This window comes from Camelus bactrianus, chromosome 9 (genome assembly GCF_048773025.1).
Source record: "Camelus bactrianus isolate YW-2024 breed Bactrian camel chromosome 9, ASM4877302v1, whole genome shotgun sequence".
In the NCBI taxonomy this organism is placed as follows: domain Eukaryota; kingdom Metazoa; phylum Chordata; class Mammalia; order Artiodactyla; family Camelidae; genus Camelus; species Camelus bactrianus.
In genome coordinates this window covers 56,850,318-56,864,946 of record NC_133547.1, presented here as the reverse complement: position 1 = coordinate 56,864,946, position 14,629 = coordinate 56,850,318, and the positions used below count along the sequence as shown (strand labels likewise).

General features: G+C 35.3%; 1 protein-coding gene and 1 pseudogene across 2 annotated transcripts in view; one reads left to right on the top strand and one right to left on the bottom strand.

The window, feature by feature from the left end:
• The window catches only part of GLG1 (golgi glycoprotein 1), a 119,158-nt gene that overhangs the window by 41,394 nt on the left and 63,135 nt on the right, over positions 1-14,629 (bottom strand). For both annotated transcript variants that reach the window (XM_074370439.1, XM_010968577.3), the window contains exons 2-3: positions 9,738-9,770; positions 3,505-3,591 (exon numbers count right to left, since the gene is read on the bottom strand). In XM_074370439.1, coding sequence (XP_074226540.1) covers positions 3,505-3,591; positions 9,738-9,770 — 120 coding nt within the window. The remainder of the gene's footprint in view (positions 1-3,504; positions 3,592-9,737; positions 9,771-14,629) is intronic.
• Positions 10,056-13,378, top strand: LOC141578651 (large ribosomal subunit protein eL36-like; annotated as a pseudogene).

The following is a 14,629-nucleotide window of genomic DNA, read 5'->3' as shown; positions in this document are numbered from 1 at the left end:
AACTACTATATAAAAAAAACAGATAAACAACAAGGTCCTATGGTATAACACAGGGAACTATACTCAATACCTTGCAATAACCTATAATGAGAAAGAATATGTGTGTGTATATATATGGCTGAATCACTATGCTGTACACCATAACTAACACATTATAAATCAACTACTCTTCAATAAAAAAATCTCAGCTTTATTGAGAAAAACTATTAAAATGAGCTTTTAACATCTACAGCTTTAGAATGATTCTACTAAGAAGCCCCTTTATCCATGCAAAGAATGCAATGGATAGTGAGGAGATTAATCTAGGGGAAAAGTCTGGAAAACAGGTGCAGAACTGAAGTCTAGTTGCTTATCCCAAGCCAAGCTACACAACAAACTACTGTTTGGTAAATCTAATGGCCAAGGGGAGGGAGGAAGGAACGCTTACTATTACTTCTTGACATGATATTAATGTGTTCTGAATTAACTATGGATTTAGACATGTGTTTTTGAACTTAGTAGAATTCCAGCTTCACCTCTGTGGTCTGGAACAGAAACATGTTTAAAATGATGTTCAGTGTATTCTGGCAAGAAGTTTGGGAAGGGAAAGGCCCAAATCTGATTTGGGTGGTTTAGACATACAATCTAGTGGATCAAGCACAGAGTGACTCCACATGGGTAGTGTTCCTGCAAAGTGCATCCAAAACCACAAGTGCTAATGAAGTTAAGCTAGCCAAAAAAATGCTGAAATTCAGGCATAAAAAAGTGAAATCCACTTATAGGGTTATAAGCTTGAATTACACAACAGAGAAGGTTGTTTGGAAAAGCCTACTGCATTTGGAGAAATAAAAAACAAAAATGGCAGTTTTGACAAGAGAAATGAGCCAAATGTAAATGTCTATTTCTAATATAAACAAGAAGGGAATGTTTTATATTGGTTTTTAAAACCAACAGAGACCATTCTTCACTATCACACCACCTATGGTAAATATGTACACAAGGCAAAACAAATACAATCTCCTTTTCCAAAAGGTGCTGGGTGAAGGAAATACCACACAGTAATTGTCCCATAGGCCACTGAGTCTCTTCATGTCTAACCCCAGTATCAAATCCAGAGCAAGTCAAAGACAGTTCAAGAGAGAAATCTGTGTTTACTTTTAAAGAAGCAAACTTGGGAAATTAAGTAAATAGTCTCAAACTGGCTTCAAGAGGCAACAGAGATCTTCAACAGTCAATAAGCTGAATGCAACTCTTTCAGCTTAACCTTGAGCTTTTTTTTTTTTTTTTTGGTGACGTCTAAAAAGAGGGTTATGAATGCATTTCCAGGAAAAGGTTTTTTTCTTTTCTTTTCTTTTCTTTTCTTTTTTTAAAGCAAAACAGCATTAAATTTCAAAAGTGAAATAGCTGCTTGAAAAATCTCAGCATTTGTAATTCAACCATTAAAAAAAAAATCCTGCATTAAAAAAAAAAAAAGACTAGTGGCAGGCACCTGGTTTTTAAAACTAAATGAAGTAGAAGTATTCATGCAGGTGTTAATACTGGGCAATCAACAGTTTAAAAATGTGAGGAGAGACAGAGGGGAGGGTATAGCTCAGTGGTAGGGCACCCGCTTAGCATGTGAAAGGTTCTGGGTTCAATCCCCAGTACCTCCACTTAAAATAAAAAGTGAGGAAAGACAAAGAGCACATTTTGAACTGAAGCCTCAACAAGAAATTAAATGTATATTTAGCTTCAATCACCTGAGATTTTACTGAAACACAGAGATGTAGTACCTATTTGTGTTTCAGTTCACCACCAGTTACAATTGGATGTAGCATTTGAATTAAAAATTTATGCTTTTCTTCAATCACACTATTGGAGAAAAGTTTAATACAACAAAGAATATCTCTAAGATTAACAGCAAAAAACAAAAAAATTAACAACATATTTATGAATGGGAGTAAACTCTGAATGGCTGGAGAGCAGATTCTTAAGGTGCCATTAGAAAAATGCTAAAGCCACTCTATTTTTGACACTAGACAGGAGGAAAGCAGGCAATATTTGACTCAATCATAGAAATTAAAATAAAAGGGTTGGTTTGCCATATTTTTATGATGTTGTTTTCCTCCACAGAAGTAGGATTCCAAAATCAAGAAAGAAGGTAAGAGGAAGATGTAGAATAAAATGTTTTGTTGGCAATTATGTTCTTCTGGATATTTAATTTTCCCGACTCCAGTATAATCTCCCTCCAGCTCCAGGTAGGGAGAAGTGCCCCTGTTGCTTGAATCTTTCATAAAATCACAATACCCCAAAAGGTTATAAAGAGTTATCATTACATATACATTACAAGGAAGTCAGTTTTATTTTAGATATAGATAGATAGACAGACAGACCGACCGACCGACAGACAAAGCCAGCAAAGGGTGAACTTATTCTGATGAATATACATATTCTCTGAGCTAAATTTCCACAGCGGGTATGTATAGCTAGTCACATAGCTAGCTAAGGGAATTTGAGGTACAGAATACTGAAGCTAGAAGCTGAAGATCAATGTTTTAAAATAAGCTCTTCTGTTCTGAAACCCCAACATATATGAAGAAGGGTCACTGCTTTAAAAGAATAAAGCATATCTGATCCAGTAGTAGACGGTTAGAGGAAGAAAACAGGTTCTACAAGATCCCATAATGATGCTGTGAGGAACATAAGCTGAGGGCTTATCTAGTTGGAATAGGGTCTTCCTCAGGAGCTCAGGAGAAAATGGTTCTGACTTAAGTCATCAATAGGGTAGTAAGAGGAAAGATCTACAGGATACAAGATCTGTGATTATTAACATTGAGTTACAGAAATAACAACTATTGTCTTTGTGATTCGTTCAGCATGGAAAAATCTCTGGCTTTGTGGAATTTCTATTACTAATTCTAAAAAACAAATTAAAATAAGAATTTTAAAAAATTCAATGTAACAATTTTCACTAGTATTATTTGATATTTACATTGAGACAAGAGAAATAATTGAAAAATACCCCCAATTAGCACCCAAACAATGTTATACATTTTCATTATTTTTGTAAATGTCCATTTATAACAATATATATAATCTTTTTACAAATCTTTTTAATGTTAACTCCTATTATTTGAAGCATATGCTTCTGTGCTTCAAATGGTCCAACTGCATAGCCAAAACGCTTAGGAATGTTTATGAATCTCATGGGGAAACCATTTTGATATGCTTCAGTCATACGCAGATTGTACAATGTGTGAGAGCACTGATTTATGACAGAAGCAATTGTATTCTCTGTTTCGGGACAAAAATAGCCTGATTCCAACTTGTGAGAATCAATAACATCCTACCGTAAGTGTAGGTGAACGTTAAGAATAAGAAGTCTTATTACACCCCCTTTAGCCTATCTCTCAACCAATACATATGTGAATTCCAAGAAAAATAAAGTAACAATCAGCCATTCCTCCCTTAATGACTGGTCTGGTCAACAGATGTGATTTTCTCCTCTAAGCCATTAAATACCCATAAAATTCTTTCACAACCTACCTCTGATATGGTAGATTTGCAAACCTCTCTGGCCACAGATTCAAATTTGGGATCTGTAGTTAGATTCAGCTTATAATTCCACAACAACTAGGTATAACAGAAAAAAACTCCAGTTAGGACAGTATGAAATGTATCATCAATGGTTACTATAAATGATAAAATTCCATTATATAGAGTCAGATAAAGCATATTTACACTTCAGTTAATGAACAAAAAGTAAGGTCACTATATTTACAGATAAAAGGGAAAAATGTGTAGACAAATAAGACACTACCACTCAGGCATACTTTTTTATATTTTTACTTAAGGACAAATTTTTTTAAGTCAAGAAAAAAATTAAAATGAAAACCCCTGATAAGTGTTTAAGAGAAAGTATGAATAGATTGTATAAGTGAAATTCTTCTTAAATCAAAAACTTTAACTCAGAAGTTCAGATTTGGTGGGTTTAGTCACAGATTTCACAATCAACAGGGCTTTTCATTGATCAGTTTCTTGAAGGAGAGTTGTCGAGACTCTAGTTTCCAGGCATATCTACCTTTATTCCTCTAAAATCCTCGACTTGATACATATACAATATGGCCTATTTTACACAACTATTTTACCATGTCTTAAAGTATGAAATCTCTAAAGCCATTACTACTCACAGGAGAGGTTGAATATTACTTTATCTTTGCAGCTGCAGTTAAAATTTTTCAAAACATGATTCAATTTCTGAAAAGTAACAAGAATGAGTCCTTAAACTCTGCTCAGACAGAGAAACAGAGCAGGGGCTTTGTATGATGTAGAAGAGGAAAAGATTTGTGGGGTGGAGGGCAGTTCACAAGACTTTCTCTCAGACTGCTACACTCCAAGACTAAAGAATACAATCATTCACTGATTCATTCAAACATCTGCTTAGCACTTCTTATGATGTACCACACACAGTCTAATCTCAAGGGCTTCACAGGCTACTACAGGAAACAGAAGCGAATGTTTGAGTACATACTGGTTAGGAACTGGGGGATAAAACAGGAGGAGAAAGACAAAGACTGTCCAGTGGTGGCTATGGTCAATGGCAGGTAATGTGACTAAGAATTCAGTTAATGGCTCACAAGGCCCCACAGCAAGGAGGAGTACCCCAGACTGCAGTGGGGGGATTGGTCAAGAAGGTGCACCAAAGTGCTATCTAAGATGGAATCTAGAAGACTGGCACTAGTTAGCCATATTAAAAGCAGTGGGGAGAAGAGTGTTTTAAGTAAATAGAACAGTATGTATGGAAGCTCATCAGAATGGGAAGCAAGGAGTGTTTGAGGAACTCAAAGTCAAATGAAAGACTGACTCTGAGGAGGCAGGCCAGAGCCAGATCATAAAGCCTTTGTAAGCCATGTTTGAACTTTAACCCAAGAATAACAGAGAGTCATTGAAAGGGAAATAAGGGAGTGACAGGATCAGATTTGCTTTTTAGAAGTAGAACAGAGGCTAATATAAAGTGTATTAGGAACAAGTTAGTTCTGCATAGGAGTGCTAAGTAAGATTTTTGTGAAGAAATAAAATATAAAGAATGAGCAGGATTTCTTCTTCTGCCTCAAAAACAAACAAACGCAGTAAAAAGCTCTAATCTTCCAACTATTATCAATAAGTGAGTTTTCAGAAAAAGGAGTAAGAACCTGGCTACCATCTATAACAAAAGCTCTAAGAGGATGGGATTTTGCCTTGTTCACCACCATATGCCCAGTGCCTAGAGGAGTACATGGAGCACAGAGACACTGATAGTCATTGAACAGATCAACAAAAGAATAAATCTATACCATGATAAGTTCAACCAGTAGAACACATGAGGCCAAACTGAGAATGAATACAGGAGAAGCTTAGTTCTAACTGAAGCAATCTTAGGCCTCCTAGCTCCTCAGAAGTAGAGATGAATCCCATGATTCAAAAGCCAAGGTTAGTCACTGTAAATCACCTACACTTCAATTTAAAAAAAATTTTTTTAATTTAAAAATCAATGATGATGAATGCAAAAAAAAGACAAAGTTAGAATCTGACCGTACTTTTTATTATCTATCAATCTATCTACTATTACTAAGTCAGTACATAGAAATTAATTTTTATATTTTAAGTTAAAGCAACACATTCTAATTCTGTATATATATCAATCAAAGATAGATTTAAAATGTCCTCCTATTGAGTGACTTGCAGCTGACCCAATGCCATATCTTTCAAGTTAAAAAAAAAAAAAAAGAAAAAAGGAAGGAAGGAAGAGAAAAAGGAAGAAAGACAAAAGCTGTCTGGTACCTAGAAGATTTGGAGTGAACAGCAATAACTGTCAAAAAAATAAATACAAACCACAGAATATTTCCTTATTTTATCCAATGCAAACTCAGATGTCCTATAACTGGGCTAGAAACAAATTTTCTGCCAAAAACCATTCAGATAATCATTTAGATGTTTTGAATGTCTTTACTTTTAATTTGGAACTATATTTGTTCTGACAATAGGTATAAATTTCCTTATGTACAGGACTTCTCCCAGATAACTATGATACCACTGTCTAAGGCCAGTACCACACAGTCTTGATAGCTGAAGCTTTGTAGTCAAAAGATTAGAAATCAGGAAGTGTGAATCCTCCAACTTTGTTCTTTTTTTCAAAACAGTTTGGCTATTCTGGATCCCCTGCATTTCCATATGAATTTTAGGATCAGAATATCAATTTCTTTTTTTTTTCCTGGGGGGCAGGTAATTAGGCTTATTTATTTTTTAGAAGAGCTACTGGGGATTGAACCCAGGACCTCATACATGCTAAGCATGCACTTTACCATTTGAGCTACCCACCCCTCTACCGGAATGTCAATTTCTGCAAAGTTGGCAGCAGAAATTTTGACAAGGATTACACTGAATCTCAATCAATTAGGGGAGTACTGCCATTTTATTTTATTTTATTTTATTTTATTTATTTATTTTTAGTACTGCCATTTTAATGGTATTAGCCTTCTAACCCATGAAAACAGGATGCTTTTCCTTTATTTAAGTCTTTTTCAGTTTTGTTCAAGGATGTTTCTATAGAGTTCAGTGTATAGTCTTACACTTCTTTTGTTAAGTTTATTCATAAGTATTTTATTCTTTTTGGTGCTATTGTAAATAAAATTGTTTTCTTCATTTCATTTTCAGATTATTCATTTCTGGTCAACAAGAATACAACTGATTTGTGTATAGTAATCTCATATCCTGCAATAATCAGTCTAATAACAATGTTAGAACATTTCACATAATAAAAGCTTAAAAAAAAAAAGCACTGATTTAATCAAAAAATTTTAGTATCTATTGAAAAGATGACAAAATTTTTCTCCTTCATTGTGATTAGTTTTTCAAATGTTAAATTCACCTTACAAGTATGGAATAAAATCAATTAAGTCTTGATATATTTCTGTTCTTATATTTTACTGCACTGAGTTTGCTACCTTTTTTTTTTTTAGTTTGCTACTAATTTGCTCAAGCATTTTTTCATCTATGGTTCACGAGTGACACTGGCCTATATATTTCTTTCCTTGTTATATCTTGTCAACTGATATCAATGTTATATTAGTCTGATAATATTAAAGGGGAAAATGTTTCCACCTTTTTTATTCTCTGAAAGACTAATGTTATTTCTTCCTTAAGTGTCTGTAAAATTTAACCAATAAATCCATCTGGTCCTGGAGTTTTCTTTATGGAAGATTTTTATTTACAGATTCAAATTTTTAAAAATAGGTTATTCAGATTTTCCACTTCTTGTGTTAGTTTTGGTAAGTTTGTTTTTCTAGGAATTTGTCCATTGCATCAACATTTTCAAATTCATTAGCCTAAAAATTGTTCATAACTATCTAATCTCTTGCTTAACAACAGTAATTCCTGGATTCCCTACTAGGTGGAAAGCTACTCAAATTAAAAACTTTGTTCCATTAACCTTAATGGGAAAAATTATAGTGCATTCCACCCCAACCTAAGCGTATTAGTTTAACAGGGAAGCTGTAACAAAATACCACAGGCTGGGTGGCTTAAGCAACAAAAATGTACTTGCTCACAAATCTGGAGGGTAGAAGTCTGACATCAAGGTGTTAGCAGTACCAGTTTCTTCTGAAGGCTCTCTTCTTGACTTGTAGATGTCCATCTTCTTCTGTGTCTGTATCCTAATCTTCTCTTTTTATAAGAACATCAATTCTTCCATTTTCTGTATCCTTCCTATTCTCCAGCCCTTTGCAGATCAGCTTCTTCCTGGACTTCTTTGTCAGATTCAGTCTATTAATAGATTTTGAGGACTTTTTCCTAGTCTTTTGCTTAATAAATAAGATGCTATAACAAATATCCTTTTACAGACATACGCATTTTAAGTTGACTGCTTATAAAGAAGTTTTTCTTATTTATATTTCTATCCATAGGCTAGAGCAGAGTTTAGCAAACTTTTTCAGAAAGGGCCAGAAAGTAAATACTCTAGGCATTGAGGAACCTATAGTCACTGTTGCAACTACTCAACCTTGTCATTATAACATGGAAAGCAGCTACACACAATATATAATTGAATGGGTATGGCTGTGTTCCAATAAAATTTGACATATAAAAACAGGCAGCATCCAAGGCTAACGACAAAAGGTCAAAGAGTGGGCAGTAGCCCAATTCCTGGGAATCCCAGTCCCTTTACCAGGGTAGCTGTAATGGTCCTCCCACTCTTGGCATAAGAAGCTACTGAGCCCAAAAAAAAACTAGCAACACCATGCCTCCTGGTCGTGTCTCTTGTTCCCTCGTCTTTGGAGATGGTCCATACTGCCTATGGAGTGTGTCTCTACTTTTACTTTATCCTGAGCACTCAACCCCTACACCTTGTGGCCTTTCTCTTGCCTTCTCAAACAGCCTATGTATCTCTCTAAATAAATCTACCTTTACTAAAAAAACAAACAAGCAAACAAAACAGGCAGCAGTCTAGATTTGGCCAATGGGTAGCAGTTTGCTGACTGGTGGGCTAGAGAATGCTTAAATCCTCATATTCTTATCAATATTGTGTATTTATCACATTTTAAATATTTGCTAATGAGATGGATAAAAACACTATATTCATTTTTCTTTTAATTTTCATGCTTTTATTTATGAGAGAATCAACTTTTTTGTTTACTGGACATCCTTTTCTTTTCCTGTGAATAGTTTACTTACATCTGTTGCCTGTTTACTAACAGCATTTACTATTAAAGAATGTAGTCCTTTCCATCCATGCTGCAAATTACTTTTTTATAACTTACACAACTCTTCAAAGACAAAAAACCTTCAAATCTCTCTTTTGAGTTTTTTAATGCAATCAGATTTATAAATCTTTTTCTCTTTAAATATTTTTTGAAGTTGTATCACATTTAAAAACCGTTCCCTCCGTTTATGTTTTCTTCTACTACTCCTTTGGTTTTACTTTTATTTTAAATCTGTGACCTACCTTGGTCTTCTTTAGAATAAGTAAGTAAGTCAACTTAAGCAGCCAACCTGCTTCTCCGTTCTTGCAGTCTCCCATCCAAACTATCAAACAATGTAGTGACAGAGCGATTTCTTCCACCACTGTCAGATACATAGCTACTGCTCTTTTAAGACACAACTCAAGTATCATCTCCACTACTGAGTCTTTCCTGACATCAATCCACCTGGGCAAAATTCATTTTTGTGTCCTCACTGTATTCTTACAGACTTCTGCAGAAACACCCAGTACTTTTTGCACAGATTTGACTTCACGTCAATCTCCTTTTAATGTTATACCTTATATAATATAGATATATGACTTTTAATATATTGATTATAATTATTTCTGGAGTTCTTTTCTGCTAACTTTAATATATGTCTCTATCTTCGAGGTGTTTATTTATGTGTCTCTAGTTTCTACGATACTGTTTGGCACATAGTAGATGACTGCATGATGACTAAACGAAACAACTTTAAAATATGGAACTCAAATTATAAATTGGATAAACAAACAAAAAAAACAATTATTTTCATAGGAGCTGTAACTGAAGAAGAATTTAAACTTAAGTATATAAATGTTATTTGGCAGAGCCTCCTGGTTTCTACAAAAGAGGAATATTTGTAGATTTTCCATGGCCCTTAAACAAGGTTAATAGTCCTCTTGTTAAGATTAAGTGAATCTAAGAAAACATTATGCTTCCCAGAACAACAGGAAGAGCAACCCAGTATCTATCATCATATATATAAAGCACATATGGTGAAATTATGGAAAAATCCATACTTACATGATTGCAGTCTGAAGAAATTTCATTTTCAGGCTAAAAGGAAAAAAAAAAAAGATGATGTTAAAAAAAAAAAACTCTCAAGTTTTCAGACATCACCAAAATAAACTCAAAACAAGAAATCTAAATATCCAACTGAATATATTTCGTCAATATAAGGAGTAAAATGGGGCTTATGTATCTTTCAGATTGCTGAGGAGAAATATATCAGAAAAGCAGATGAGACATAATGCCTTCCCAATCAATGGTACAATCTGGAAACTGGGTAAACCGAGAAGAATCTACTAAAGAGATAAAACAATAGTGACATTCCGCCTCGGCAGCCATTGGAGAGAAGCAGCTATGGCTCTGCGCTACCCCATGGCCGTGGGCCTCAACAAAGGCCACAAGGTGACCAAGAACGTGAGCAAGCCGAGGCACAGCTGCCGCTGCGGGCGCCTCACCAAGCACACCATATTCGCGCGGGACATGATCCGGGAGGTGTGTGGCTTCACCCCTTATAAGTGGTGGGCCGTGGAACTTCCCAAGGTCTCCAAGGACAAGTGGGCCCTCAAATTCATCAAGAAACGGGTGGGTACACACATCCACGCCAAGAGGAAGAGAGGAGCTGAGCAATGTCCTGGCCGCCATGAGGAAAGAGGCCACCAAGAAGGACTGAGCCCCTCCTGTCTGCGCCTAATAAAACCTTTTCAGGGGAAAAAAAAAGTGACATTAAGAATCCTTACACAACACTTCATAATTCTGAAAGCTAAAATGGATCAAGCACAATACTTTCTTTAAAGAAAGTTAGATATCTGAAAAAACAGGCTTATTAAAGAGAGCAAAAAAGGTCCGACGATTTAAAAATTAGTCTTATGTCACAATTGGCGAAGTGAGGTGATGGGTACACAGGATCTCTATGCACTATGTTTGTAACTTCAAATGAGTCTATAATCTTACAAGTCTATAATTAAAAATACAAGGTCAAAAAAACCAAATTATTTATATATTCCCATGAATATACTGCTTGTAAAGTCAGGTACACATACCAGAGATAAAATGAACTTTCAATTCCATGACAAAAAAGGTAGACTGGGTAATGCCTAATACTGCATAGCTTTGCAATACACATTTCCTTTAGTTTCCTTGTACACATCATTAAAGGAGATACAACTGTCATAAAACACATCACAATAAAGCACCACTTCTTTTGAGTTTCCAGAGCATTTCAACCTGTTCAAACAAAGTGAATTCTGCATCCCTTATATGAAATATTACCCACGTAGGTTGTAAAAGATGTCATTTTCAAAATAAAAAGATTCTTCCTATTCAAGGATAGAAATAAGGCAATAAAAGAAAATAGCAAATATTAACAAACTAAAAGCAGTCTTACCACTTCACGAAGGAAAAGGTTTCAAGGGAGCTATTCATTCCACTGCAGTATATATAGCAGGCATTAATACCAATGTACAAATTCATTTTTGTACTTACTTACAAAATATTACATTAAAACTGATTTTAATTAGACTGCTAGGTAATCATGAGATTGTAACACGCCACCTCTGAATTTTCTCCTTCCTTGTCTAAGTAAGAATAGATATTTTAATGCTTTACTGAAGTGTCTTTCTAAGTCTCAGAAATCAACCTCCCTATCATGAGTTAATTGCGCTTAACTCTGTTCCTTTCACTTCAATTCGAAGTGCCTAACTTACAACCTTTAACAGTTTCTTAGCAAGAATGCTTTATTTTGTTTAGGTATTTTTACCTTATCTTCTTTAAATCTATCCCTTCATTTTTTCCCCCTAGTCAGTCAGCAATTCTAGCTCTTTCTCAAAGCACAGAAGGCAATTAATCACTATCATATCTACCTGTGTTCATGTCTATTGAATGATAACTCTGGATTAAAGGGGCATTCTTGAAAGAAACTCAGAGCACTAGAGAATTTTTGAAATAACGAAGTCAAATAAGATTTAAATTACCCATGGAAAAAAAGTGTTGCCATGTTTACAGTCCATGGAACTTATATTAGCAAGCTAATGATTGTTTTAATGGCTTGCTTCCCTACAGTGGTAGACTGGATTATTTCCCCCAGTTTTCCACGCCTCTTTAATAGGATTTGACATCCAGGTCCTTTGCCCTTTAATTCTGCACAGCCTCCTGCTGTGGACTGCGTATATACCCTGCTCCACTGATGTCAGGGTAGGCCGCTGACTTGCTTTGGCCAATGGGATTTTAGCAGGCATAATACAAGCATAGGCTTTAAATGTGCTTGGGTGGTTTGGCTTGTACTCTCACACTCCTGCCATTCTCCATGAGAGGAACATGTACAGGTAGCTGCTAGTACAAGGATAAAGAGAGACATGTGGAACAGACCTAAACCTAACCTGCAGCCCAGAGCAGAGCCACCCCAACTGACCTGCATAGCCACAAGCAAGAAAAATAAGTATTTGTCATTATAATCCCTTGAGATTTTGAGGGTGTTTGTAATGATGGAAAAAAATGACTAATATGCCTATCAAGCAAATAAAATAATAAAAATCCCAAAACCTTTAAGTTGTAATTGGTAACTGTTATGATCTAATTTAGTGAATTATATTATTAAGTACAAAGTACTGCACCTTTCATGAAGGAATGACACAATCCACTGAGACACAAATGAACTGTAAATCTGGAGACCAGTGTTTGATTTTCACCTCTTTCGCTGTCTTGATTTGCAACTGACAATAAACTGGTCTTTTTTCTTCCTTCTTTCTAAATTTAGTTTCTCTAAAGGGAGGATGACAATATAGAAACGCCATCAGAACAAGGCTATGATATCAAGTCACTAAGATTCACAGAACTGAACAGCTATAAAGGATTTTCCAGTGTAATTACAAATAATTATTCTCAGAGATTTAAAAGGGCCTTTAGAATCAAAGGGCATAGTAGTGGCTCAGAGGGACAGAACAGAGACCTTCAAAATACAAAATATAAAGGAGTATATCCAAACAGTGGGAACATGAATAATGCCAGCACAAACTAACTCTGACAAAGTACTTTTTTTTTAAATGCTATAGGTTAGCACTCAGCTATTTGATAAGAAACTAAAAGAAATCTCAAGGAACAAAAACAGATGTGGGTGATGACACAGGTCTGGTTCTGAGCCTGCACCATTCCCGTGAAGTCCCAATCAAGTCACTTCATCAGACATAGTATATTTCTGCAAAACTATAAATGCAGATAGGCTTGATGATCTTTAATCTTAGAAGGTAAATAATATGGAGACTACCGTCAGAACTACTCAGGTAAACTAAGGCTGAGAATTTTTCCCTTTTGTTAACAATCATTGAAATAATACCCTGAAATGATCCCAAGAAACTAATCAACAAATAAATATTGAATAATTATGTGGTACTCAAAATTGTGTGAGGCACTGTTGTGGGACAGGGAAGATAGATAAGACATTGTCTCTAACCTCAGGTAGTTTACAATCCAGTTTTAGAAATAAAACTGTGAAATAAATTAAGCAATTAAGCAAGACCAGGGACTTGAGCTGGGCCTGAAAGATTAGATTAAAAAAGTGATTTCCAACATGGATGCAAGTTAGATGCCCCCCTGGGGCTCAGGAAGAAAATAATAGAACCTCTCTTTTTTTCAAAAAGGTCATCATTTAACACATATTTTTAATGTTTTTATAATACATCTGTTAGAACAATTCATATTTTATGACCACCTATATATCTACAAGGGCGTGCTTAATAATTTTTTCAAATAGAGGATTAAGATTGAAACCTTTCTTCTAATCAGGAGTCCTACCCTAACCCTCACCCCTTCAAATCAGAGGGAAAGTGCTGGCTCCTAGCTTGCGGAAGCATCAAATTAGAAGCTGAGCTTTGCCACATTATTAGCTGCTCTCTATTACTCCGGAGACGGAAATCTGGACTTCAAAAAGAAAAGTCTCTTCATCAAGTGTTTCCTCACTGGAAATAAAATAACTGTACTCTTAACAATGGAAAGATAGGAGGAGAAAAATTTATAAAAAGCCTCATAAATAGCTTTCTGTTAAATTAATAATCAAACTTTGGAGAAGGAACTGAAGTTGCATATATTAGTATAATAAATAAATTATTATGAATAGAGGAAAGAGAAAAAGAAGAAAATGTGACACACACTCCCCCCTCAATCTTAACACAGCAGTGACTGAAACAGAGAAGGAACTCAACACTGAAGAATGATGCGGCAGTAATGCTGTAAGAGACAAGCACCGAGTACTTGGAGACACCTGCCTGACTCCAATAAAGAATGTGATGAGTGTAGCAGAAAAATAGTACAAGTTGTCATTATCTGAGCTAGGTGCTACATTTATTTCTTATAACATGATGGACTGCAAGAAAAATAGTACTGTATCCAACTTACCTATAAAGATACTGAAGTACAGAGAAACTGAGTGATGTGATCAAAGACACACTGCTAGCAGACAGCAAATCTGGAATTACTGTAATAATAATAAATGGTAACTAATGTTTATTGTGATGCTTTTACCTTGATACTCCCCCCAAAAGGGTTGGTAGGTCAGGCTGAACACAACGATGAGGGGCCTTTGGGAGGTGCAAGAAAAAGAAAGTAAATAGGATGAATAAACAGAACTAGTGCTCTAGAGTGGTCTGTTTGACAGCTACTGATGAATTTAGATGCTGGCAGTCAGGGTAAGAAACTAGATCAACTAGAGATCTGAATTATAGCCCTTTGAATAACCATAACAAGTTATAAAAAAAACTTTGCTTAGTTCATTTGGCTTTTCTAAATCAATGATGTAAATGTTTTGGGTATTATTGTACTTTAATCTCCTGAGTAAGCCAAAGGACATAGTTCATTTTAAGGCTTAATACCCCTAGCCCTTCCTTTAAGTTCTATAAATTCAGAATGGGCTTTAGGGG